This window comes from Channa argus, chromosome 5, assembly GCF_033026475.1.
Source record: "Channa argus isolate prfri chromosome 5, Channa argus male v1.0, whole genome shotgun sequence".
Taxonomy (NCBI): domain Eukaryota; kingdom Metazoa; phylum Chordata; class Actinopteri; order Anabantiformes; family Channidae; genus Channa; species Channa argus.
Genome location: NC_090201.1, coordinates 14618274 through 14641914, shown reverse-complemented (window position 1 = coordinate 14641914; position 23641 = coordinate 14618274). Strand labels below are relative to the sequence as shown.

The window sequence follows — 23641 nt, the reverse complement described above, 5'->3', positions numbered from 1 at the left end:
GTTTGGAGATTGTTTTATGGTGTGATTAAAATAAAAGAATAACTTCCGTTGTGCTGCAATATGAAATTGTTTAGAAAAAAAAACATGGCTAAAACTTGAGAACGTGAGATACACTGTTGTAATAAAGAGTTTCTATGTTTGTAAAATATTTTCTGCTCTGCTTCTTTTACTTAGTCTGTCAGAGCTCTGTCAATCTGTTATGGGATTCAGTGTGTATGGCATATGCTTTGGTATTTCAATGCAAAAAGGGGTGTGCGAGGATACAGTTCAAACACTTTGACCTTAAGCTAACATTTAAACTTCAAAGGCCAAAGCCAGTGGTATGATCTTCATAAAAAATAATATAACTGTTAGAATAGATAGATGAATACAGGCACAGATATATACATTACGAAAAAATGTAAATATACTTCATTTAAACACATTCATCATGGTAGCGTTTAATTCTGTTTTTGAAGATGCTGTGTGCGACAGGCCTCACACCTCAACGATGGACCTCAGTCAAACCGCCCCCAGCTTCGCCAGGCTCTGCCATCCCCATGGCAATTATTACCTAGTGACATTTCTCACTGCTGTAGTGGGCGGTGGGAGTTTTGTGTATTGGGAATGGATACCCTTACCTGTTACTTCTTAAAATATATTTTTCAGATTTGACCAGAGCTGGTAATTGTTTGTGTTAATTAATCCCAATAAGACTGGCTTTGAGAGGATTTTACACTCCAAACTGAAATAACCCTGACTATTCTTTGATTTTTTCCATGTTATCTTAGCTTGTGTGAACACAGATATTATATGGGGTTAAGAATTATATTTATCTTATGCTACATTTTGTTTGTATATGTAAGTGAGATGTTTATCCTTGTATTTACATCACAATCGTATTTTTGCAGTGGTAACAGAAATGTATTTTTAATTTTAGACCAATGCAATACAAAGAAAAACTCTAAACATGCTGCTTGCACACCGTATAAAAGCAAGCGTGCTTGAGAAAATATTTTTTCTAATAAACGAATAACACAAACTGTAAACAAAGGACAATGGTAAGTGGGGGATTAGTAAGCTAGTGATAGGGTGGAGAACTAGAACAGGATGACTGTCTTGTCGGATTAATACAAAGGGCTCTTAGAGCAAAACTGTAAACTATTACTAGTAAAAATTTGGGGATCCACAAGCTAAAAGATGAAGTAAAAACAAAGATGTGAAATGGGACAAATAATGAAAAGGTAACATGTTTGTAGTTAATGCATTTAAAGACCTAAATGGATGCTGTGTAAGCTTGAAGCTGCGGTGATTAAATTTTGCCACCTGGGGGCAGCTGATCTACATAAAAACATTTTACGCTGCATAGCTGTTATTGTGACTGTCATCTTGACCTACCACATGCCTACTCATGCTAACAGATTGAGAACAGCAGCAGATGAGTGCTTTTTTATGGCTAATTGATTCATGTAAATCCAGTATTTATTCTTTTTGCTTTATTTTTGTCTTCACCTACTTTTGAGGGACATCTGACTCTATAGCTCCCAAATACTGCACCATATTCACTAGCAAGTTGCTAACTATCTACAGTACAATGTAAGATGTTTGGTGTGGAGCATATAGCATAAAGTGAGTATGTCAGACCTTTCCACTGGAAACAACTGCTGTTGCTGCATCTGGAAGAACACAGATGAAAGTAGAAAGATGAAAATAGCCCCTGTGCCACCCATTAATAAGAGGGTATTTGGATTATGCTGATAAATAGTAAATATTAGATATTCTAAAGAACAGTCCTCAATGCCCTCTTCTGCCCCTGTATACATTGATGGTTCAGCAGTTTACTCAAAACCTCATTACCTGGTTCTGTAACAAACCCAAAACGTTGATTCCAGGTTGTCATTGGTTCTTTACACTGCATGTTTCCTACCACTGGTTATCAAGATGAAAGGGAGACAGATGGACAAGAGGGCTCCAACCAGGTTCAAGACTGATGGACAGAAAACAACAAGTGGAAAAATGTAACTGAGAGGACTGACAACATAGAGAGACAAAGTGCAGTTTATATAAATAATGTCATGATTAGGGTGTTTCTCAAAATATTTTGTGCTTGTATAAATAAAAATGTAGGGACAAAACAATAATACCTCTATATATTATTATTTACAGGGTTAAGTTAATTTTTAAATCTTATCTTTTGGTTCAAGTAAGGGTCAAAGTTTTTTCATGAGTGGCAAACATAGTTAAATAAGCTTTTGAACAATAGTATAGGCAGCAGGGTTGTGGAGTGGTTAGCACTGCCACCTCAAAGCTTGAAGGTCACGGATTTGCATCTTTTTGTGCGGAGTTTGCATTTTCTCCTTGTAGTTGCATCGGTTTTATCCAGGCACTCCAGTTTGCTCCCACAGTCCAACCGACCCTGGACAGGATAAGCGTTACAGATAATGAATGGATAGATGGACTTCGTTCTTGAAAGCAATGAGTCAGCCAAAATGGCACAGTTACAGTGTTTGTTCCCATTTTTTGCTTAATGTGTCTGGCAGGCTTTCAGTTTTCTTTGCAGATACAATATACAGCATGTTACTTTAATGGCATAAGCAAACTATGGGGTGTGAGGTATTTGACAGGTCTAGTCCTTTAATGCTGATGTGCACTGTGTTGATATCAAATGTAGTCGAGCTGTTCTTTGATACAACTATGAGTGGCTTTTACTTAACTTAAAAAACAACATATGAAATTAGGCTTCAGAAAATAATGATAGCATTTTATGGACTTTTTGACATTTTAAATGCAAAGAAATCAAATGATTATTAAAATACTAAAGGACAAATAACGACCAAATCTACTGATATTAAGAATACTGGCCTGTTGTAGCCACGATACTGCGGGTTTGTCATGTTAATTACTTCACACACAGAAAAAATGGAGTATTCTTTAATGTAAACACATACACTTGTGTACATTTACTACCTTTTAACATCACTTACATAAAACAAACTGCTGTACTTTCAGTAACGTTAACGTTCAGTAACTGTAATATGCAACAGCTGTCCACTACGTACTTATTACTATCTACTGTCTTTCGTACAAAACGGTCCGCTTTGTGCTGTGTCTCCTGTCCCTAATAATAGGTTATTGCTGCTCCTGTATGTATTGTGTGTACACCCAAAGCTCCTTTAGAATAAAAGTCCTGGAGGCTTAACCTATATCAAACTTTATCTAACTTGGACAGACAGGACCTACTTTGTCTCTGTCCCTGTGTGTGAGGACATCTGGCGACCCTTGAACCAAGCGGGCGGCGCCTCCTTAGAGGAAACTGCATTTGTGTCAAAATTAAAAACCCACCTACTACGGAGCAAAAGTTAAGATAAGGTAAAGTTCGTACATTCTCTATTGTCGTTTATGCCGCTGGCTAAATTAGCGCTAATAGATGCCGGCGTGTAACCTTAACCGTTATATGTGCACGAAGTCGGTAACGTTAACTGATAAAGTGCCGTTGGCTGTCAGACGTTACAGTTACGTTGACGTTACTTCTCGAACAGCTTCGGGCGAACAGCTAGCTAGCCATGCTAGCCACTTTGACAAACTAGCTACCTGATAAGTCTCCGAGTTCCGAGTAACGCCCTCAGATAGACAGCTCTCCAGGTCCCAGTGGAACTAATAGCCTGGTTCATTTGCTTGCTAGCCAATTGTTGTACGTTTAACGTAACTTGCGGTGTCGCTGTGTGTTTTATGCAGGACATTTCCTGTCTTCGTGCTGTTACGGTCTGCTTCCTCTCCCGGCTGCTCCTCAACAATGTCAGCTGGTAAGTCAGCAAGCAGTGACACTGTGCATACATCTGCCAAAGATGATACCGTACATATACTTTGTTATCCTCGAGTACATGAAAGTGAATTAAACGTTTTGTGCGTGGAGATCATCCTATAACTTCTTAGTGTTAGCGACAACATGACAGAGTCAATTTCAATTTTTAATGTCTTCGTCCAAATGCAGGCTATATTTAAATAGAAAAACTGAACCTGATAGCAGAACAATAGTTATTAGTTTCTGTTCATATCAGTACTTTGATGCTGTCCTCTTTATAATTTAATTAAACTCCTTTTCTGTTTACTTTTTCATTCTAGTTAGTAACAAAAGTAGGTGTTAATAACAACAATTTTAACTGTATTTAAAGATAAATCCACGCGACAAATCTAGTTATTTTAAAATTCTTTTAAGTAGAGAAAGTAGTGACAATTACATGTTTACCTTATCTTATTGGTCACCATTTAATGTCTGGACTGTACCATTTTTTGTTTTCGATATATTTTATGTGTTTTAGTTACTGTCCTTTGTCAGAGATTAAACACTGAAAACGTAACTGGATTACCTGGATCTTTATTTTCTAAAGTGCCTTGAAATGACTTTGTTGTAAATTGGTGCTATATAAATAAAGTTGAATTGAATTACATTTACATTTAGTCATTTAGCAGATGCTTTTATCCTGGTTTTGCTATCACAGCTAAGTACATATCCTTTTAAGTAAGAAAAAACATCTTTAAATAAAAACATACGGGCAGACAGGAAGACGGACAAACAACAGAAGTAGTCGCTATCCAGGCCTGGTGATGAGTATATGATGTGCTATTAATTACAGTAGAAATAAATCCATGTCTGTATTCTGTTACCACCTTCAGTAACTCTGGGCTTGGTGTTTTAGTGTGCAGCCAATGATATGGTGGTCTCATTTTTAGCAAAAGGGTGTTAGGCAATAAGCTTTGACCAAGCAGCAGAGGCAAAGGGAATACCAAAAAAGGGGCTGTTTCCAGGTAAGAGCCTTGAGATTGTGTGGAATTTGGTGTTAGAGAAATGTTTGACATATTTATGGGGTTAGTTATGTAGGCCTGTGTTGTTTAGCCTTTTTTTTTGCTGCTGCTCCAGATGGTGAGTGTCATCTGTCTCAAAAACGGGGTCAGATTTAAGAAAAAGGCTGGAATACCCTGAATAAATATTTTCTTTAGTTGGCAAATATAAACCCTAAGGTATTCCACTTTTTCAACTACCCATCAGATTTGTCTCTGAAAGATGTTGTGAAGTTCATTTAGTATACAGGTTGAATTTCAGTGTTATAAGGAGGTCTGTGTTTGTCATTGGAGTTCAGTCCGCAGTTGTCGAAAGCCTAATGTGACAGTAATCCTAACAAAGAATGTCTTTCAGATTGCATTTTGACTGTAGAGATCAGGGTGATGGATGAATTTCAGTTTTGTCTACATATTACTGAATGTCTATCAGCTCTGGTAATTATTTGCTTTGAAAAACTGATGATTCAGCCTTTATTATAAAGTCAGAGACCAGTTTACCTTTAAACTTTTTGAGCACACCTCTTTAATTGCAAAATCAATTCAGTTGTAGTCTGTTTCATTAGTGGATGACTGTTAAGCCATATGATAGCTTTTTGATAGTATATATTTTAGATCTGATAAAGTAAAGTTGCTTCAGATTAAATTGTGTGCCCTGAGGCAACACACATTGCATAAACATTTTATACCACTAGATGGCCATCTTCATTTGTTTTTATGTTGCTCTTTCTCAAACTTTTGGTTGGTGCTTGAATCCAAAAGGTTCAAAATATAATATGGAGCCTATTTTAGTTAATTGTTTATTATTTTTTAATACTTTCTTAAGTTTGACAGATTACTTTTTATATATAAGAGTAAGTGCAGGCGGAGCAAAATTTTGGCAAGTGCCATTTTAAAATTTTACTATCTTTATTGAATTATTATTATTAGTATTAGTATTTAATGTGATCAGGCTCTACTGATTTTGAAACTTTAGTGTTATTTAAATTTTCTATTATTGTTTTATTGTTTATTAGTCAGTGTATTTGAAAATGCTTCTAAACTACAGCAACTACATGAGAAAAGGTTGTGTATGTTGCATTACTGACCCTTTCTGGGCATTGGTTGTCACTATTTATAATACCTCATGTTAGGCGGGCCTGTGCTATGTGTGTGTTTAGGCTCTCTGCCTTCTTTCAGAATTTTCCAGCAAGGGAGATTGGGAGTTCTTTAGTCAGCTTACACACTAAGCTGGTTTCTCTGCTTATCCACACTGACCCTTCTTTATTCTCTGCCATTTTTTGTCACATGCTGTCCATCTGGATCCTCTTTCTCTCAGCTGAATACATACTGTAGTGTATGTGATTGCTATTTTTAGATGAGTGAAAAAACTTTTGTCCTTCACTCACCTTGGTGCTCAGCTGACGGTGGTGAACTCGCTCTCCAGGCTTGCTGGCTGTCATGCTAGCTAAAAACTGTGTTCTGCAATGCCCTCCGCTTTGGCTGTTTTTCCCTTCATTGGCTACAGGAAGCTCGTTCCCTGGTTGCTAGGGCAACCAAGGAGAATGGCCCCTAGCAGTAGCCGGAGAACCCTTCAGCTACCTTTCATCTCGAATCTGTGCAGCATATCTGCTGACCTGCTGCTGAATAGAAGGAGGAGCCAATTCTGCAGAGGAGCTTTTCCCGTACAAGTGTGGGTCCTGCCTCCCAGCTTTCTCGTTATGAGACAGAGCTCCAGCATTAGACGTAGTGCTCCTCTCTCCCTCTGCTGGCCATTGCACAACTCTGACTTGCTGCACTCCAGTTGTAACAGGAGTACAGGCAGCAAGATGTCATCCTCCTCCTCCTCCTCCACCAGCGATAGACAGGGGAAGCCTAAACCAAAATCCCCGTTTCGCAAGAGGGGGAGTCTGCAGAGCACCACTAGCCCTGGTGAGTGTGGGTCATAGATCGTCCCATAGAAAAAAACGAGGGAACTCTTACCTGAATGTAAGAGTATCCACAGATGCTTGTGGAGTGGCATTAGGAATCCATACTGCTAACCATGAGCAATAGGGAAAGGAACAGAATTTAAAGAGGTTGTGTGTCAGTTGTGTGTCTGACCATTGCTGAGATCGTTATTGTTAAATATATAGTTGTTAAATAGAATTTGACTCTTTTTATGTAATAAACATTAAAATTCTGCATGCATGTTGTTCTGTATGGAACAGTAATGCACTTCACTGTAAACAATATCTTTACAAAAATAGGTCTGAAACTTAGTTAATGCTTTATAACTGATAATTTTTGTATTAAGCAGTTCATTTTTGAGTGTAACAAATTTAATAACTGGACGAAAGCATGTTCAACAAAACAGCAAAAATGATAGTACCAGAAATTATTAATTGAACCTAATTGAATTTTTTACTTTAAATTTGTGTAGTTTTGTAAAAAGTCAAATAATGATTAAATCTAAACAATAACCTTCGTGTCTTAATAACTGAAACTCTAAATAAGAAATTTGGAATTTGTTAACAGTGTAGCAATGTGCATATACGTATAATAATGTATAATAAATATTTTTTTAACACAGGCTGTACATCTCTTATACTGTATATAGCTATTATGCAGCTACATAGGGATATGTTCATATTTAAGTACTTAACACATTTATTTCTTCCTTTTTAATTCCTCATGAAAATACAGAAATTGGAGCTGTAAAAACACTGTATTGTGTTGGAGATATTCTTTCCTATTAATTTATATGCATAGCATATTGTTAAGGGATGTAGAGGGGGCCTGTGCCCCCCCTTTGCACCCATAACAGTTTATCAGGGGTCAAATGTCTTTGGACAAACCTTATCTTGTCAGCTTGAGATAGACAGAACAGTGGTGTTTGTTTTATCTTGCAGCTTCACCTCTCTCATCATGACCACTCTATTTTCAACAGTTTTTACTTTAGTTAAGTAAACTATAACCATGAATCAACTATCATTATGTGAGTGACATGATGTGTGTACTCTATTTATAATAGTGGACTAGTCATCAAAACTAGACCCTATGAGTCTTTTTGTGGTTACTACAGGTAAATATTACCAATATATTGTTTGCCTGCTAATGATATTAACAAAAGATACCATACATATTTTAACATGGTGAATATTCATGTTTTATTGTACTTTAGTACCAGCAGTCTGCATCACTTTAGTATGGTGGTGTTTTACAATTAGTGTTATATTAATTTCGAGAGGTATGAGTACAGTTCTGATCAACTTTTTGTGTGATGGGAGACAAATTAAATGATTGTTGATTACCTTTGAAGTCAATGCCAACTGGTTAGGCTTAGCACTTACACTTTATTTGATTTAAACTGCAGCTACATCTTCAGTGCGCCATAGCAAAGCACAAATGTTGAGTGTTTGGAGGAATGCAACAACAGATCTTAAGCAGTTACTTGTGTTGATACACACTATGCTATTCTTGCCGAGGTAGCCTGTCTTTACTGCAGTAATAAATAACTTACAAGTCTCTCCATCCATGCAGTCATTTAAGTCCACTCAATTAGTCGCTTGGCTGAGCCCTCTGCACAAAAAGTCTGTCATAAGAGCCCTATGTTGGCTAACCATTACAATGCTTCCATCTGACCAGTCTGTTAGCATTCTTGATGTCAAATTTCTTCTCTAGAAAAAATCTACTTTAGCTGCAGCTTGAACAGTTTTAACCAGGTCAGGAACTGGAGGCTTTAAAAATGTTTTGTAATTTCTTGTAACATCACCAAAACAAACTCTGATCAATGGCATATTTTCCTTCAGATCTCTTATGTACAGTTGCAGGTGCAAATATTAATTACCTAGTCAGTTTTCTCTTCTGCAGTGCTCTATCTATGCCTGCAGGATGCTTTCTTGTACTGGACCCTTGGTGAATGACATGAAGCAGAATATGTAATGCTCTAAATTTTTCAGCAATAACTACAGTATATGGTGTGATTTATAGAGGCTATTAAAATCTCTGCCAGAGAGGTGAGGGCTTTATTGTATGTGTTGATCTATTTCATACTAGCCTCTAACTTGACACTACCATGTGTGCCTTTTTATTTATTGTCTGATTGTCTGGCTTATCTTGATTAAGTTGTTTGTTTGTTTTTAGCTTAGTTACATTTAAAAGATACTCTGACCCCTCTCTGATTAGAACAGGAATTGCCCACTATGCTTTGTACGGTAATGAATGCTTATGAATCCAATCAGTTGATGGTCAAGTGATTCAACCAAACACCAGTAAGGATCAGAAGGACGAAAAACTGTCAGCTCCACCATAATACGTGTGCTTCCTACTAACTACCCTACTTCAAGCTGCAGTTGGACTGGTTAGTTTACTTCTTCCATCACTAGAGTTTATCTTGTTTCCAGTTCACTATTAAGCAGATACATACATACATACATACATACATACATACATACATAAATACATACATACATTCTCTGTTGGCTTCTCTTAAGTGTTTAATGATCTTATGATTTACCTATTTTTATGGGCTCTGTTCTGATCCCCGTGGAGTTTTTTCACACTGCTTATTGAATCATTAGCACATTTACACATTGGTGACCTATGGACTTTAACCCGTACAACTACTAACCCTGGTGCCCACCCACCTCACCCCTGCAATAGATGGAAACATGTGACAAGCAATCAGAGTCCTGCCCAGGGCCCCATAATCTTACAGCCATAGACGTGGGTGTTTCAGCATATTGCTGAAAGGGTGTCATGCTATGGACTCTACCAAAGCAGAGCCTCTATGTCACTCAAATATTTAGAGCATTAACTGAACCACTGAAGAGACATTTTGGGCTAACTGTGACTAGAAAGGTATGTCAATAACAACAAGTTATGTATGCGTATGTATGGAGGTTGTTATAGTTACCTTTAGAAAAAATTCCTAATTTCTTATTTATTCTCTGATGAAGTACTATTTTTAGATATTCTTAGAAAAATACATTCAAAATTAGTTAATTTATAGTTGTACTTTTCTATTGTACCAATAGATGGAGACTCTTGTATAAATGTGTATTGTAAAATGAGATCATCAGTTTTAAACAAGGGATTGACTTGCAGTGACTCAGGTCTGTGGTTGCCCTACAGTCAGACATGACGGAGGAACAACGGGCTCTGTGTTTGAGTGGGTGGCGTTTTATTTCTGGTATGAATAGCTTAGTTGCTCCCCATTTAACAAAGGAAATGCGTCAGTACTGGAAAAGAGATTTTGGAGGACTAGAAACCAAGGCCTTGAAAGCTGTCACACCAACAGGTGGGCCTGTTGTTGATACATAGCCAGCATTGCTGCTATATCTTGTCATTTAATCATTCCAGTGTGATAAACACACATATTCACACACATTAGCTATACTCAACATCAGACGACTGGACACACCATATATTTTGCTTTGCTCTGTCTCTGCTCTATTGCATGATTAGTCCCTGACTTTTTATTGTCCAGTGAATCAGGGAATAACTTGCCCACCACCTTCTGTTCACTTAATGATCTCCCAGGTCATATCCTTGTTTTTTATGAACAAATTACACACATGGGCAGCACAGTAGTGAGGTGGCTATTGCTGCTGCATCAAAGCTAAAATGTTGCAAGTTTGAATCCTTGCATATCTGTGGCCTTACTGTGTGGAGTTTGCCTGTTCTTGAGTTTACGTGGTTTTCCTCCGTGTACTCTCGTTTCCGGGTGTGAAAGTGAGTGTTTCTCTGTGTTGGCCCTGAGATAGACTGGTGACCTGTCCAGGATGTACCCCGCCTCTCGCCCTTTGTCAGCTGGGCTAGCCTCCAGCCCTCCCACGACCCTAAACAAGATAAGCGTTTACAGATAATGGATGGATAGATGTACACAGATCCACTAAATGTGAACACACAGATTTTCTGACACACTCAAGTCAACACAAATTACCACACAACTCACACATTCTGATTCCAGTATATTAATATGATGATTTACTCCATTTCTGTTTTGTATATCAATGGAAGTTTATTCTCTTTGGGTCTTAGACTGTTTACAAGTCAAAGCAATGTATTTTGGCCCTTGAGAAATTGGGACAGACAATTTTTAAATGTTTATTTTTAAATGAATAATTGATTAATTGTTACAGTAGTCAGACATTGTATTTTGTCAGTTGTATATTGATTATGCACCAAAAGCTCAGAGTTCTGGCTAGTGTCCAAAGTTGATTTAACTTTGAAACAGATTATCTAGTATTTATGGTGTTCTTTCATGATACTGTAGGTCTACCAAAAGCTTCTAAATCAAAGCAGAAATAATCTCAACAGAGTATTATAAAGTAAGGATGTATATATGTTGAAGGTCATAGAAACAATACAGGTATTATCTGAAATTTCCCTGCGTATCGATCTCTGTTAAGCAACTTTTTATTGCCTCTGGCTTAAAACTGTGACACACTTTTTTATGTTAAAGCCTTATTCCGAAATAAATCAAATTCATTATTTTCCTCAAAATTCTACATATAATACACCATAATGAAAAAGTGAAAGAAGTCTGTTTGAAATCTATGCAATAATAAAATAAAAAGCAAAAAAATCACATGTACAGAAGTATTCACAGCTTTTGCAGTGACACTCAAAATTGAGCTCTGGTACATCCTGTTTCCATTGATCATCCTTGAAATATTTCCACAACTTGATTGGAGGTGATTGGACATTATTTAGAAAGGCATACACCTGTCTATATAAGGTACCACAATTAACAATGCATGTCAGATCACAAAGCAAGCCATGAAAGCCAAGGAATTGTCTGTAGACCTCCAAGACAGGATTGCATTGAGGCAAAGATGTGGGGAAGGGAACAGAATAATTTCTGGGGCATTGAAGGTCCAAGTGAGCACAGTGGCCTTCATTATCTGTAAATGGAAGAGGTTTGGAACCACCGGGACTCGTCCTAGAGCGGGCCGGCCAGCCAAACTGAGCAATAGAGAGAGAAGGGCTTTAGTCAGGGAGGTGACCAAGAACCCAATGGTCACTCTAAAAGACCTCCAGGATTTCTCTGTGGAGAGAGGAGAACCTTCCAGAAAGACAACCGTCTCTGCAGCACTTCAGCAATCAGGCCTGTATGGTAGAGTGACCAGATGGAACCACTCCTCAGTAAAAGGCACATGACAGCCCACCTGAAGGAATCTCAGAACATGAGAAACTCTGGTCTGATGAGACAAAGATTGAACTCTTTGGCCTGAATGCCAACCGTCATGTCTGGAGGAAAACAGGCACCACTCACTACCTGGCCAATACAATCTTTACAGTAAAGCATGGTGGTGGCAACATGATGCTGTTGGGATGTTTTTCTGCAGCAGGAACTGGGAGACTAGTCAGGATTGAGGGAAAAATCAATGCAGCAATGTACAGAGACCTCCTTGATGGAACCCTGTTTAAGAGTGCTCTGGACCTCAGACTGGGGTGATGGTTCATCCTTTAACATGACAACGACCTAATCACACAGCCAAGATAAAGGAGTGGCTATGGGACAACTCTGTGAATGTCCTTGAATGACCCAGCCAGAGCCCAGACTTGAACCCGATTGAACATTGCTGGAGCTACAAGCTTAGGTGTGCCATGCTTGTGAGCATCATACTCAAAAATACTTAATTAATAATAGCCTTAATAGGCTATAATTGGTACTAAAGGTGCTTCAACAAAGTATTAAGTAAAGGCGGTGAATATTTATGTACATGGGATTTTTTTTTATAATACATTTGCAAAGATTTCAAACAAACTGTCACGTTGCAATTATGGGGTATCGTTGGTAGAATTTTGAGAAAAATAATGAATTTGATCCCTATTGGAATAAGGCTGTAACATAACAAAATGTGGAAAAAGTTTTGTTGTGAATACTTTCTGGATGCACTGTAAATGTTCACACACTGCTCCTCTTTACTATATTCAGATATGGTGAGAGCTGCACTGACAGATATGGCAAAAAATATGGTGACCAAACATGTTTGTCTATTGGAGTGTGTGACCTTCAGGGACTGGCTGTGTATTTCTGCAGATGTGTCTATATCCGTATATTGTTTTTTTTTTATTTGCGTTATGGGTTACAGGGAGGATTTATTGTTGTGAGAACATTCCTGACGGATGGACGGAGGAGATATACACAGCATCAGTGTGAATGCTGAGAAGCCCAGAGTATTTTGCTTGAATGTTATTCCTGTTTTATTCACATGGGATTTTTTTTTTTCTATGGGTAAAGGTTAGGTTTGCTTGACAACAGCATTAATAATGAGAGCTCTTGTATTTTTCTGTAATCAAGGGAGTGAAAAATGGTGCACAATTAACTCCCATGTGCAGTTGATTGGCCTCTTGGGAAAGAGATTTGTTGAACACAACAGAGCTCAAGCTAGGGTGGTGTTCTCAACAAGCTCTTTATGCTGATGGCATATACACCAGAATATTTCTAATATTCAGATTATATTAGTTATTAAAGACAATTTATAACAAATTTTAATAAAAAATTAACACATTTCTATATAAAACAAAGTTTTGAATTTATATGGCCAACAAATTGAATTCAAACTTAAATATCCCATCTATGTAATTTAGTTTTGCTTTTGTGGTACTCTTTCTGACCATTGGGCACACACACATGCACACACACCAAAGATATTTGTAGCTGAGGAGGAGGGGCCATTACAGTATATAGTGTGTTTAAGGACAGCAACGTACAAATCATACAGCCTTTATTAAGTCAACATTGTCTGTCTCTAAGTAATGGCTGTTTCTCATCTTTCATGTAAACAAATGGAATCGAGTGGATATAGGACAGGCAGTGAAATTTGGTCACAACATCAAGATGAATAGCTCTCAGATTCCTTCATACCTACCTGTAAAACACTGAAAAGAAAAGGATCAGTCGTGAATGTAACACCACTTAATTTAATATAAATGGTCTGTTGTGTAGGCATGGTGCAGAGTCTCCTGCAAGCTGCCATTCCTGTACTACTGTGGGGGAAACACTGTATTGGTATCATTTTGTAGTCAGTTCTCAGTTGAGCTGTTAAGTCCTGACTGCTCAGTACAAACACAATGTGGGGAAAAATCACTGACCACTACATTTTAGGGCCATTGAACAAACTTTTTTCTAACACTGTGGGCAATCGTGTTGATCGAGGTTATTACAATATTTATTATGGGTCAATGGTGAGGAAGAAAAGTTGCCTTTCCTGTCAAATTTCATAAAAGGTCTGTTTCTAGTCTCAATTATGAGCAAGAAGTAATACATCTACTGGTGTAGCACAGCTCATGAATTTATTGACTTCATCAATCCAGCGGTCATGCATCTAGGAAGAGGGGCTTCACATTTTCTTGTGTTGTTGAGCTACTAATGTCAGTTTTCAGAGTTTAGACGATAGTAGGAATAGTCTTGTAGTAGCCTAAAGGCTTGATGCATGCAGTTCTATGTCTGTCAACCTGGGTAGGAATACAATATTTGGGTTTGAATATGGAAGCAAACTGAAAAACACCTTTGAGTTAAACACATAGAAAAACATAATATTTGTTCTTCTCTCTGTATCCAGTGTATTGTATATTGTTTACTTGACTTTAGTTGCAGCTGTGTCATTTGCATGATGGTAAAAAGGGGGCGACTGTAGCTCAGTTGGTAAGGCAGTTGTCTAAGGACCACAGGGTCAGTGGTTTGATCCCTGGTCCCGGCTATATGTCGAAGTGTCTTTGGGCAAGAAACTGAACCCACTGAATCCCCAACAGCCCGTTTCCCTTCCCAGCTGTGCAGTGCCAGTCCAAGCTCGGTAGAAATTGGGGAGGGTTGCGTCAGGAAGGGCATCCGGCATAAAAACTGTGCCAAATCAACATGCAGACAATGACCCACTGTGGCGACCCTGAACTCGCGGGATAAGCTGAAAGGACAAAAAAAGTATTGCACAAAATTGTGGATTTGTCCAAATCTCCATCTCTGTTGTGGTCTTTTATTCTGGTTGTGTTTAAATGTCTTGAGAATATTCCTTTCCAAATGTTGAAATGTCACTAAAAATGAAACTTAATTGGAGGCTGAACAGAATTCCTTTTATACTGTGAAACACAAACAGGCCTTCTTTGTGCCAAACAGCAGTCATGTGAGAGAGGAAGGAAATAGCCTTTCTAGCTTCATGTGATCGACTGAGCAAGTTACATGACATTTCAAATGCATATTAGCTCCCTTGAGCATTTACACATTGATGTTTAGGTACACTATCGTATAGCCACACATTTACAGTATATGTGCTCAGTGATGAATGTTAACTTCAGGAGCACGAGGTATCACTTTAGATACGAACATCTCATTTAAACATTATACTGTAGCTTCTGTAGCATGAAGGAACAACGGCATCAACAGAGACTTAACGGCAATTAGAAAAAACACATAGCAATTAAACAGTAAATCACCAAAATAACCAAATTAAAAAGAGAGGTATTCATAACATAAAAAAGTGTTTTGTAGCCATGGGAAACTGTGTGGTCATGAATAAGAGGGAGGAGGTGGGGAAGGAGTAGGAGTGGCCAGAGATGCAGAGCCTTCTCCATTTTACAACGCAAAAGATTATGAACTGCTCTATTGTCCTCCTCTTTTTTGCCACGTGGTATTTTCCATCCCAGTATTTAAATCCGGGAGCTTCAAGGCTGTGCTGTTCATGCACTGAAACCCGGTGTGATCCAGGAAGCAGTTAGAGAGAGAGAGAGAGAGAATCAGAGGGAAAAGGAAAAAGAAAACTGCCTCACTGACACACTGGAGGTGGCAACAGTTACAAGCAAAGAAAAAGAAAAAGGAGAGATTGCTTGATCCTTTTGTTGGAATTGCTGGTGTTCAGGAGATAGCATATCTGGTCTCTGTCTTCTTCCTCTTTGCTGTCATTATCCCTCTTATTCTGTACCAGCGGGGGAGGGTACATCAGCCGTCCCATGCCTAGTTACATGTCCCAGCATCCCGCAAGAGCTGAGACACTGCGACTGTAACAGAGACTGTGACAACAGGACAAGAAAGGGAGATAGAGGTACTGTAACCTGTGTATATACTGTCTTACTACAAGTTTCACCAGTTTTGTGTTAGGCATGGTACATATCACTCCAAAATATTGCAAAACAAGCTCATAGTGAGGTGCAAAAAACACAGTTGCTGTGAACCATAATAAGCTGACAGAATGCAGAAGACAGTGTGAGGAAATTTAAAAAAATTACGGGATTTTTGGTTAAGAGGAAGCATAAACAGTTGGAGGAACAAATACATTTTGCTTTTCTTTGGTTGGTCTGCTGCCATGGTACTGATCTTTGCGAAGCTTATGTGTTCCATAGTTTGTCTGCCTTTTGCATTTGAAGCATCTACTCCCATTACTGTTTGCTAAATTTAGCTCAGCATGATGCAGTATAAGTGCCATGTGGATTAACAACTGAGATTATTGTTCATTTGCTGACCAAAACTATATGGCAAAATGTTGCGACAGTGTGAACTGTTAAACAGGAGGAACTGAAAATAGATAAAAATCACTATTCATTGTTTTCTCTTAAGACAGCTGTGTGAGCAGACAGAAACTGCAACAGCTGCTGTGTCTGAAAGTGCAACTGAACATATTGACCTTCCTGAGGTTTATAAAGGCAGTTTTTGTGAGAACAGGTGACAACTTTTTTGTGTGTTGGTGGATGTGACATTAGTGCCTAAGGACATATCTGTCTACTCTTAAAGGCTGTTTGTGTTAAGGAAAACTGTGGAGTAATATAAAAGTAAATATCTCTTAAAAATTTGGCTTGTATTTTAAGCTTCCACTGAAATAATAAGAAAATGATATTCTATTTACTGTTTTGAAAGTGAATTTGCAGGCGGTAGTTTTTAGCTGTCAAATTTCATCATCCATGCTGGTTCCCTTGCACCTAGCCTTCTGAGAACTGATCTTATATCTTACAGATGAAAACTCAAACTAGAGGCTTATTCTCATCTGTGGTTGCTAAGGAATATCTGAAACATATGCCATCACTCTGCCTCACAGTCAATTAATTAAACAAAATTAAACAAAATCTGTAAAGAAAAACAAGTGTTTCTGACCACTGGAGCCCCAATCACCAGTCGATCAAACAGTAAACTAACACACACACACGTTTTTATGCCACCAACTATTTCTGACATTCATTGCTAAATTATTTCTCTTTTGTTTACATTAGTATTTATAGCAATATCACTACATATATATTGTTCAAATAACCCAGGTTTATCTCCTTTGCTAAATATGAAATTCTTTAATGATTTTTTTGGTGCGTCCATTTTTAAGTGCCTAATAGACAGTTGTGTGTGCTAGTGCTGTTTTATCGCTCACGTCTTTGAAATTAACCTGGTGCACGGGATACCATAGCTTGCAACTCCCAAATGCACAACTCTGTCTGATCCCTTTAGTGCAGAACTAGTCCTTGTAAGCCTGCAAAGTAAAATAATTAAAAGTTAAGCTTTGCAGTTAGATTGATGATCAGTGTGAAACAGAGTTGGCTATTTGATGCTGCCCACTGTACTTACTACTGTCACTATCATAATGTACATTTTTATTGCAATGGTAAAAGGAAAACAGCTTAATGATTATTACATTTCTTATATGTGCCTGTTAAGACCATCAAAAGGATGGGATTTACATTATGCCATATGCATTGATTGTATTTTACTTTGTTTTGGTAGATCTGTGCTTCACATACATTTTATGTGTTTTCCCCTTCATTTAATTTTTAGCTGATTAGATTTTCAATATATGTATATGTTCAAAACACAGTGCAATTACTGAACAATGGAATATTTCAAACATACAGTACTGTAAAGATCATGTTACTTCCAGCATTAAGGTTTAACTGTTTGTTTGTTTTGTTTTTTATATATATAGTTCTGTTTTCATTCTTACTCTGCAGCTGTAGTCTCCATTACTTGAAAAGTAAGGTAGGAAGATGTAGGAAGATAGAAAAGTATTTTTATATTTTAAAAGTATTTTTAACCCTAACCCTTTAAAATGTGAGTAGATTAGACGGTCCATAACATACTATTTCCATGAGTGTCACTGAGCAAAGCTAGAATAAGGAGATCTACAACATGTTGCATATTGCATGTTTGGACGATTATGGTGCAGGAAGGTAGAGCGGTCATCCACTAAACACCCAGTTGCTGGTTCAATCCCTGGCTCCTCCGGTCACATGTTGAAGTGTCCTGGAGCACACACTGTGCCTGTGATTGTGAGTCCGAATGTGTGAATAAGAAGCAGGGTAAAGTGTTTTGAGTGCCAATAAGTAAAAAAGCGCTAAATAAGTGCAGACCATTTACCTTTCCATCACAACATGCTTTGAGTATACGTGGATTGGAAGACAGGCACAGTGGTTTGAAATCCATGGATGTGTAATTGTTTGTTATTGACAATGTACTGAGGATAATTATGTAATAGCAAGGTTTATGTCATGCAGTTGATAATTTGCTGATTTGTAACAATTATTACTTGACAGAAAGTCAGGAATTAAACTGCGAGATAATTGACTGTACAGGTGAAGCATATCTACAGCAGCCTATTTCTAAAGCAGCCTATTTATAATTCTATTCTCTGGGTCATGAATTGTCTAGAGATATCGTAGTTAAATGGCTCAGCCAGTGGGACTAGTAAAGTTATGGTAATTATTTTTTAGATACAAGTTGTTTTGTTGTCAAAATACACTTAACAGCATGTTAAAGAGAATAAATGCTGAAAACTGTATTTCCCTGGACATAATCTACAATGTTATGTTTTACTAGTGATGTACAGAAACCGAATGACCTTCCAAAACTGCTGCAACATCTGACCCGAGGGACAGGGAGGATGGGACAGGATGGAAGCATTGTATTGATCCTTTTAAAGTAGAGGCACCTCCACATATACTAGACAACTCTTTGGTAGGGATCAAAAGAACAGGTGGGTGGTGGGTATGGGTGGTGTGCAGCCCACAGATGTGTGACAAAGTTAAAATGGAGTGCTTTGTCAATATTACTCATAGAAATAAGAAATTTACTTGGAAGGGTCGAGGCCTTTCATCCTAAAATAGACACACAGACACACACATAAAAACACAAAGAGAGAGAGAGAGAGAGAGAGCACATAGAGTGTTGAGGTTTCTCAGCTGGTTTTTTGTCCAAAAACACATTCCACTGCAACCTAGATCTGCACAGTGGTTTGAAACAGAGACCAAAAGGTCTTGTCAGGGCTTCATAAAAATGCTACCAACAAGAGCAAAAGCAAAATTTGTTTGAATCCCATGTTGATCCACTGTTTCTTTCACAAATTGCACTGGGTACATTTTCTCAAGGAAGCACTACATTTAGGTACCTTACTTAATTGTACTTCGTCACAGCACAGGAGTCTTATATATCCAAGACCTTTATCTTGCTTTTACTTGTTTGGTCATAAATTTTATTGTGAAGACAAATTAACAGTTATCTCACCACTATCAATGTAAAAGATTTTTACATCAAGAATTTGACTAATGTTTTCTATCATAAACCCGCAGTTCTAGTTGTTTTGATGGATGTCTCTTGGCAGTGTTTTTGTTGTTTTGTCACTGTGATTATTTTTGGAAAGGTTTTCGTGGTGCACAACAGAGAGAATTGAGGGTGAAGGTTGCAGGTCTCCACTACAATGATGTCACAGAGATAAATAGAGTTTGGGGGTCCTAGATTAAGAGTCCTCTGTGGTGAAAAGGCTGGAGGATTAAATGGAAACTATACTGGGAATCACTTTGTTTATGTGTATGTCTGTGCACTTGAAGTCAACTGTTTGTCCATGTAAAAATACAGTACATGTCAATATATCCACGTGTCTATGCTGCATGTATGCTGATAATGTTCAAGAAATGTCCATACACTAATGCCAAAGACCTCTTTGAAATGATTTAGAATTAGTGTTCTCATTATATAATCAAAATGTTTATGTAAGAAATTAAAGACTTTTGTCAGGTTTTAAAACTCATTTATTGTAATATGTCATGTATTAGCCATATTGATATATCTTACATCCATTATGATTATGAGCAGATGGTGGTTCTCAAATCCTTCTCCTTTGTTCATTTCTAACTCATCCTTGGAGGCAACAGCAGATGGCAGAGACTAATTGTCCAAAGCCAGACACACCACCAACATTGACACCAATTATAGAGAGCGAACGCACCACTCCCAAAGTCAAAGACCTATTATGGGTGTGTGAATAGCTGTTTTCACATAACTATGGTACTATGTTAAATTATGGTTCTCTTTAACCTCATTCTATGGCTGGAAACTTGGATGTTTATGAGTGTACCTGCATCTTGAGAGACAAGTGTTGTATTGTACTAATTGTGTTGTACTGACAAGATCAGTATTGATGATGAACGTGGCACATTTTAAAGGATTGGTATTTACTAAAATAAAACCAATCTACCGATCAGTAAACTCAAAACAGAGTTTCCTGACTTCACAGGGCCTACAGAGCTGGAGGATGAAAAATATTTTAAATAATATTGTGGGCATACTAGTTAGTATACAGCCACAGCTGCTGTCAACTGAGCTTAATTACTAAAGCATAATCATATTTTTGTCTTATTTGTAGTTTATCAATTTCTGATATTTGTCTTTGTCTTTGATTCTTGTCTTTTGTCTTTTTGTGGCTCTTACAACCCCAATTCAAAAGAAATTGGAACAATGTGTAAAACATACTGTAAATAAAAACAGAACTCAATGATTTGCAAATCTTATCAACCCATATTTTATTTACAATAGAACATAAACATCATATTAGATGTCGAAACTGAGACATTTTACAGGTTAAAGGAAAATGTTAGCAAATTTAGAATTCGAGAGGAATGTTGTCCCATTATGGTCTGATGCAGGATTCTATCTGCTAAACAGTCCTGGGCATTTGTTGCCGGATTGTTTGCTTTAAGATGTGCCAAATGATTTCTATTGGTGAAAGGTCTGGACTGCAGACAGGCCATATCAGCACCTAGACTCTCACCCGGACAGCCATGCTGTTGCAATGGATGCAGTATGTGATTTAGCATTGTCTTACAGAAATATGCACGGCCTTCCCTGAAAGAGACATTGTCTGGATGGAAGTATATGTTGCTCTAAATCTTCTATGTACTTTTCAGCATTGATGCTGCCTTTCCAGATGCATAAGCTGCCAACACCATAGGCACTAATGCACCCCCCATACCATTGGAGATGCAGGCTTTTGAACTGTCTTCTGAAAACAAGTTCTCTTTAGTCTGCAGGACACGGGATGCATGTTTTCCAAAAACAATTTCAAATTTCTATTTATCTGACCACAGACCAGTTTTCCATTTGGCCTCAATCCATTTTAAATAAGCTTTGGCACAGAGAACACTGCAGCAGCACTATCTGGATTGTGTTCATGTATGGCTTCTTCTTTGGATGATACAGCTTTAATTTACATTTGTGAATGCACAGTGAACTGTGTTAACAGACAGTGATCAAATTAGTTTGCAGTCAAGAGAACTTTGATATTTGTGAGTTTTTCTATGGCAGTTGATATTTCCCATGCAACATTAATAGTTTGAGCTAGACAGACTTATTACACGGTGCACCTCTGAATGCAGAAAACTTTACTAGCTCTGGCCAAAGGGACATATTTTAAATATTTGTTTTTCAGTAAGCTGTTTTAAAAGTATTTTTAGTTTGATGGAATTTGACTTGACTAAGAATGTGTGTAACTGTAGGTTACAGAAAAATGAAATGAGAAGACAACACCTCAGGCTACTTTTTCCTTTCATTTACAGTAATTTAAATGACATAATAATTAGCTATTCGGCTTTCTGGCATTTGAGCTGGCATTTATTGATTTATGATTGTTTACGTTTGAATGATGCACATGTGGAATTAATGCTAGGTGTTTTCAAAATGCTAATTTTTGGCGGTTTGTTAATTAATACTGTGAAGGTTGAATGTAAGACTGCAATTATCAATATCAGATTTTGAAGTCATGACTCCACATGATAATTTAAGTCTTTATGTGTCTGCTTTCAGATCTGTGTGGTGCATCTGGGCCCAAGCCCCTCAAGCCCCAGCGATCCCTTCCTGGGACACCTGTGTCTCTTACACACTACCCAATTGACCTACGAACATCCATGGAAGAAAAATACAAAGAACTTGCTGAGGTAAGTACAACGTTTCTTAAAAGTAAACTCATAGAAGTGATTACCTTCTACATATAGCCAGTCAAAATAAACACAAACTATGCAAAATTGGTAACTTTAAAAATCATCTGTTCCTGGTATTTGTTTGAATTTTCTAGCCAAGTTTGAAAATAACTTAAGAGAAATGCCTAATAAAACTGGTAACTACTAACCTGTAGGTCAACTCAGTGGTCTCTGGTTTATCAATCATTCCAGGTTCCATCGTCATACCAGTTTACATAGATTATAGTTTAGTGAATTACATAAGTGATTCATAAGGTGTTTTTGTGTGTGTGTTTTGTATAATTCCATCAATAATATACCTTTTTACTAGGAGCTGTTCTCACGCAGTATGGCAGAAAGCGAAATGCGAAGCGCCCCTTATGAGTTCCCAGAGGACAGCCCCATCGAACAGCTGGAAGAGCGACGGCATCGATTAGAGAGGCAAATCAGCCAGGACATAAAGTGAGTTTTCAAACATACCAAAGACACAAACTGGTTCCATGAACTCTTACTATTACCTCAAGGAAGATACATCCCCCTCCTTCCCCCACCATACAATCTTGCTTTTACCCATGCACTCATCAGCTTTCAATACGTCAGTCTGTGGGCTAACTAACTCAGCTAACAGGTTTAGCCAGCAGTTGGCAACTGTTCTAGTGTTCAGTTTTCTTCTACAAAACTACTGTATTATGAGCCGGTGGGTTCTGTCTCTGTTGCCAGGGTTGCTATCTGCACCACTAAGCCAATTGTTTGGGTGTTTATCTGACACCTGCAACCCCCTATTTACCAATCAGCACCTACCTCTACTAACTGATTTTTTTTTTTGAAATCGCAATGATCGCTCAGTGTGTTTGAGAGAGTGCATGTGCGTTTGTGTGTGTGTTCACATGTGCATATATTTGGTCTCTCTACCTTTTGTGTGCTTAAATTCTTCTCACTACCTCTGATGCCCATCTGCCCCCTGCCTTGCCCCTGCTATCCTGCGCCACTGCATATCACCCCAAGGCTTGAGCCAGAGATCTTGCTCCGTGCCAAACAGGACTTCATGAAAATCGACAGTGCTGCAGACCTAGAGTGAGTGAGCTCTGCTTCAGTATGTATGTTTTGTGTTGTGATTTTTTTCTTTGGGTCTTTTTTTTTCTTAAAATTTCTTTCTGTTTTGCTTGCTTGTACTTTTTAAACTGTGCATGGAAAACACACACACCTGACATTTTAGTGTTTATTTTCAAAACTCTACATTTATCAATCTCTGTTCTACAGTATTTTGGACTGGTATAATTACTTTTCTCCAGAACCACTGACAGGGATTATCAGTATAATGAGATGGACCACATTCTCCCCCTGCTGGTGATACATATTCAAATGGATACCCTTTTTTGTTTTTCATTTTGTAAAAACTACAAGTATCTAAAGTCTTATGTAAATGTTGTTTGTAAGCAAAATAAATCTTGCCAGCCGCTAGCCTATGCATATGATAGCAAAAGTAGAAAGTTTTGCAGACAAGTTCAAATGTATAAGACTGGCTAACAGAAATACCCAATTTACTTACAGTATGTTGTCAGACCTTTTGCTTTAACACCCTTGGTGACTTTAATTAATGAGATGTTTCTAGATTTTGAGATAGAGATCCTATTTGGCAGTTACAGTCCACTGGACATTA

The 23641-nt window shown here is 37.8% G+C and overlaps 1 protein-coding gene across 6 annotated transcripts in view; it reads left to right on the top strand.

Annotated features, from left to right (window-relative positions):
* The first annotated feature begins 3149 nt into the window (after positions 1 to 3149).
* The window catches only part of ampd2a (adenosine monophosphate deaminase 2a), a 28375-nt gene continuing 7883 nt past the window's right edge, over positions 3150 to 23641 (top strand). Inside the window, exons 1-5 of one of the 6 annotated variants that reach the window (XM_067503939.1) lie at positions 3150 to 3348; positions 3715 to 3782; positions 21830 to 21960; positions 22313 to 22443; positions 22987 to 23055. In XM_067503939.1, coding sequence (XP_067360040.1) covers positions 3773 to 3782; positions 21830 to 21960; positions 22313 to 22443; positions 22987 to 23055 — 341 coding nt within the window. In that variant the 5' untranslated portion in view covers positions 3150 to 3348; positions 3715 to 3772. Of the gene's footprint in view, positions 3349 to 3376; positions 3622 to 3714; positions 3783 to 6281; positions 6727 to 15467; positions 15822 to 19886; positions 20005 to 21829; positions 21961 to 22312; positions 22444 to 22986; positions 23056 to 23641 lie in introns of those variants that run through there. The other 5 variants (XM_067503940.1, XM_067503937.1, XM_067503943.1 and 2 more) reach the window with 5 other exon arrangements.